The 3,639-nt window shown below is 55.8% G+C and overlaps 1 protein-coding gene across 1 annotated transcript in view; it reads right to left on the bottom strand.

The window, feature by feature from the left end:
* Positions 1–3,639, bottom strand: part of LOC104529328 (nephrocystin-4) — a gene marked incomplete at its 3' end in the record, with an annotated part of 14,416 nt that overhangs the window by 316 nt on the left and 10,461 nt on the right. The window contains exons 12-17 of the mRNA XM_029086393.1: positions 3,496–3,631; positions 3,202–3,393; positions 2,369–2,556; positions 1,640–1,800; positions 1,059–1,239; positions 4–43 (exon numbers count right to left, since the gene is read on the bottom strand). Of these exons, the coding sequence (XP_028942226.1) occupies positions 4–43; positions 1,059–1,239; positions 1,640–1,800; positions 2,369–2,556; positions 3,202–3,393; positions 3,496–3,631 (898 nt within the window). The remainder of the gene's footprint in view (positions 1–3; positions 44–1,058; positions 1,240–1,639; positions 1,801–2,368; positions 2,557–3,201; positions 3,394–3,495; positions 3,632–3,639) is intronic.

The raw sequence follows: 3,639 nt of genomic DNA, 5'->3' as shown, positions 1-3,639 counted from the left end.
AGCGGGGACGGCGGGTGCTCCGGGGTCTCCTCGCACAGGTGGCCTGTCAAGAGCAGGAACAGGGGTAAGTGGAAACCATCCGTGTTTCACCGCTATAAAACCTACTGCAAATTTTTATCCTCACTGCAGCTCTTCACCCACAATTTTAAAAATCAGGAGTGAGTATCTGGTTACTAACGATGCCCCGCGAGCCCTGCGGTGCTCCCTCCGGACCCTGTGGCTGTTACCACCATCAGCCATCCTCCCAGAGATGGGGTGGCACCAAAATCACAGCAGCATCCTGGGGGAGGCACCACTGAGATGAGACCCTCGCCAGCTCCAGTTCTCATTCCTGTGTTTCCCATCCCCGGGCTGTGGCACTGCTGCTGGCACAGCCACACGGTGGGACAGGGCCATGCTCCTGCTGCCATCCACACTCCACACAGGCTGTGCCGAGCAGAGCCAGGTGAGGCTCTAAACCTGCCGTGTATTTACCCAGCCTATAAATCCCATCCTCACACTTCGGACAGGGACACCAAGCTTTTCAATACTGGTTTTAACAACAATATTTTGAATTTTGTTTTAAAAAAGAGGCCAGGGTAAAAGAAAAAAAAACACCAAAGGGTGGCTGCTGCCCTGGTGCAGGATCTCTGCTTCCTCCCTCCCTCTTCCTCTGCGGGGTGTGAGTTAAACCTCTCCCTGGGTTGTGAATCTCAGATTCTCCTTCCCCGGAGCTTATCGTCCCTTTGCAGGCAAAGTATGGAAATGACGATTTCAGATATCTTATAACAGAGCTAATCTTTCTTCTGAAGATAAGATTTTAAAACCTGGAGTCACTGCTGCACGTTTATAGGATGGGGAATTAAATATATAAAATAAAAGCAGACAGCAGGTTCTGGGAAGAATAACGTTCTTACAAGCATGGTTTCCATTCCCAGGAGCCAGATGCCTCTGCCCACAGCCCAGTGGCACCCACAGCCGAGGGGCTGGTGCTGGGACGGGGGCTTCAGCGGGCAAGAGGTGGGTGCACAGGGTGCTGGTACCCAAGCTTTTTGGCTGTGTGAGCAGTGGGCTCTTACCAACGTTGGCCAGGCAGAGGTGGAGGCGGCCCCTCACCACCACGCGGACACCGAGGGGCCGCAGGGCGCCGTGCCGCAGCGCCTCCCGGCCCATCACTGTCACATCCGGCTCGTACTCGGTCGTGGCCACCTCCAGCTCGTGGTGGGTCCTGATGGCTGCCCGGCCCTGGCGCAGCAGGGGCTGAGGACAAGCATGGACAAGCAAAGGGTAATGAGTTACTGGGGGAGTCAGGTCTGGGGGTTACGGGGTCCCATAAGGATGTCTCTGGTGGGGAGTCTGGGGGTTTAGCCCTAGAATACTGCAGGGGCTCCAGAGAGGTGGAAGAAAGTTAAAGTTGTGCCATTGCTTTTGAGGAGAAGATGACAAATCCTGTGATCAGGAGCTCATCAGGCTGACACTGGTCTCGGTTGCTGACAGCAACTCGATTACTGAAGACACCAGGGTGATGCAACAGCATCTCAACAGGGACCAAAGGAAAAGTCAGGCTCTTCCTTAACACTCCTGCACACTAAGCAGGGATCCCCTCCACTCTGAGCAGCCCTGAGGACCTAAGGGGAAAGCCCTTCAGTTTAACCAATACCTCCAGTCTCACGGCAGCAGATCCAACGAGGAGCAGGGAGTCTCCATCCCAGACATCAATCTGGAGGCTGTGCTCAGCCAGGTACCGCAGAAACCAGCGCTGCTCCCCGGGGCGCAGGAAGGCGGGATCCACCATGTACTTCAGCTGCAAGCCCGGCGGCCCTGCAAGACACGTGGCATCGTCAGGGAAACAGCTTCTGCCAGCACTCCCAGGAACACTCCTGCTCCTGCTCACACACACGCTCTCCTCCACTTAATGAACCCTCAGTCAATTAGTTAGGTCCAAGGTCCTCCAGGATTGGCATCCTCCCACAGAAACACAAGGTCCCTGTGGACCCCCCCCCCCCACTCTCATTTCCATTAACAACTCCAGGTAGAGAAGGAGCTTCACCAGCCACAAGCACTTAGTGTCTCTTGGCACCAGAATTTAACAAGACACAGAAAGAAGCAAAGAAAAGCCCTCGGGTAGGAGGACAGAGCCATTCCTGGGTTGCCTGGCTTTTCAAAGGTGCTTAGCTGCAACAGAAGCCAGCAGCCTGGACCTCCAAATCATGCCACCAACACTTACCAGTGTGTTAATTCAAATGTTGGACGTTCTGAACATTCAGCATGGTGTGCCACACAAACTACAGGAGGTTTTCTATTAAAGCAGACACTGACCCATTCCCCAGCCCAGAACAGACTGATAGAAAGGGAACAGACACATGAGGATACTAAAACCAGAGCTTACCAGTGCTCAGGGTCCCATCCTTGTTCACCCGGACAAGGAGCTGTGCTGGCACAGCCGGCCCAGCCACCGGCCCCCCATCCGAGCTGACCAGCTGCAGCCGCGGTGTCGTGACCGGTGGGAAACGGTAGAACTGGAAGGTGAGGAAGATGGTTCTTGGCCATGTCCCCTCCACACTGTCCTGGGCATCCCTTGAGCAAGAGAGAGGGGTCTGGGTCAGCTTGTGGCACATGCTGCCTCTCCATCACGAGCTCCTTGTGTGTTTGGCACCCACTGAGAGGCAGGAGAAGAAGAGATGATCAGCAGCATCACAAGTATTTGGACTTCTCTGAAGGGAGTGGGCATATGGTTTGCCTTGGCTTTCCAAAAAGCTTCTGAATTCCAGCTGTCTCCCACCATATGCTGCGATGGAGGGGCCCAGCACCCAGCAAAGGCAGTGTTTTACCTTTGCACAGCACACTGCCATCCATGGAAAAAAACACAAGTGGGGCCTTATCCAGCCAAAGGCACCACCACAGGCACCAGCTTTCTGAACTCCATATGCAGCTATGGAGAGCCCCTGCACTAGTCAGCTTTTACATCCCACTGTGGCTAACAGATACAACGACAAAAAAATCAGAATATGATTGAAGAGTGCCCTGAAAGGACAAGAGCATCCTCAGAAAATCCTCCAGGCTTTGTCTCCATGGCAGGTGCTGGAGGAAGAAGCAGTATCTTTACAAAGACTCTTCCCACTGAAGCAGGGAACCAAGTTGGGGGGATTTTGGGAACAAACTCTCGCCAGGAGACCCCTGGGATCCACCCGCAGAAGGCACCACGTGGAGCTGCCATCCCACCTGCCAAAAGCCAGGAACTGCAGGATTATTTCATTGCCTTGCAGAGGGTCGTCTTCCTCCAGCTGCAGGCTGAAGCTTGCTGGGTCTGCCGGCTCCGAGATTTCCACTGGCTCCTCATTACGGTCCAGGATCTCCGGGAAGCCGGCGTGGTGCAGGCGTGCCAGGGAGGCACGGGAGAGCAGCGTGTGGGAACTGATGGAGAAACGGAGCTGAGCCGCGTGGAAGCAGCCGTGGGGGATCCTGGTGGGCTGGGTGACGGGGTGTGGGAGCCCAGGAAGGGTGGGCGAGCATCACCTGCCTGCCTGCAGCCCCACAGCAGCGATGGGCACCTGCAGCGGGGCGAAGGGCAGCGCCCGCAGCTGGTCACTGGCACAGGGATCCGGCGAGCCGAGGTCGGCTTCCAGGTGAGTGATCCCCCCGCCCCGCGGGGCTGACAGC

Source organism: Antrostomus carolinensis, unplaced genomic scaffold (genome assembly GCF_000700745.2).
Source record: "Antrostomus carolinensis isolate BGI_N321 unplaced genomic scaffold, ASM70074v2 scaffold26078, whole genome shotgun sequence".
In the NCBI taxonomy this organism is placed as follows: domain Eukaryota; kingdom Metazoa; phylum Chordata; class Aves; order Caprimulgiformes; family Caprimulgidae; genus Antrostomus; species Antrostomus carolinensis.
Note: the sequence above shows the minus strand (reverse complement) of the source record. Positions and strands in the feature narration are given on the sequence as shown.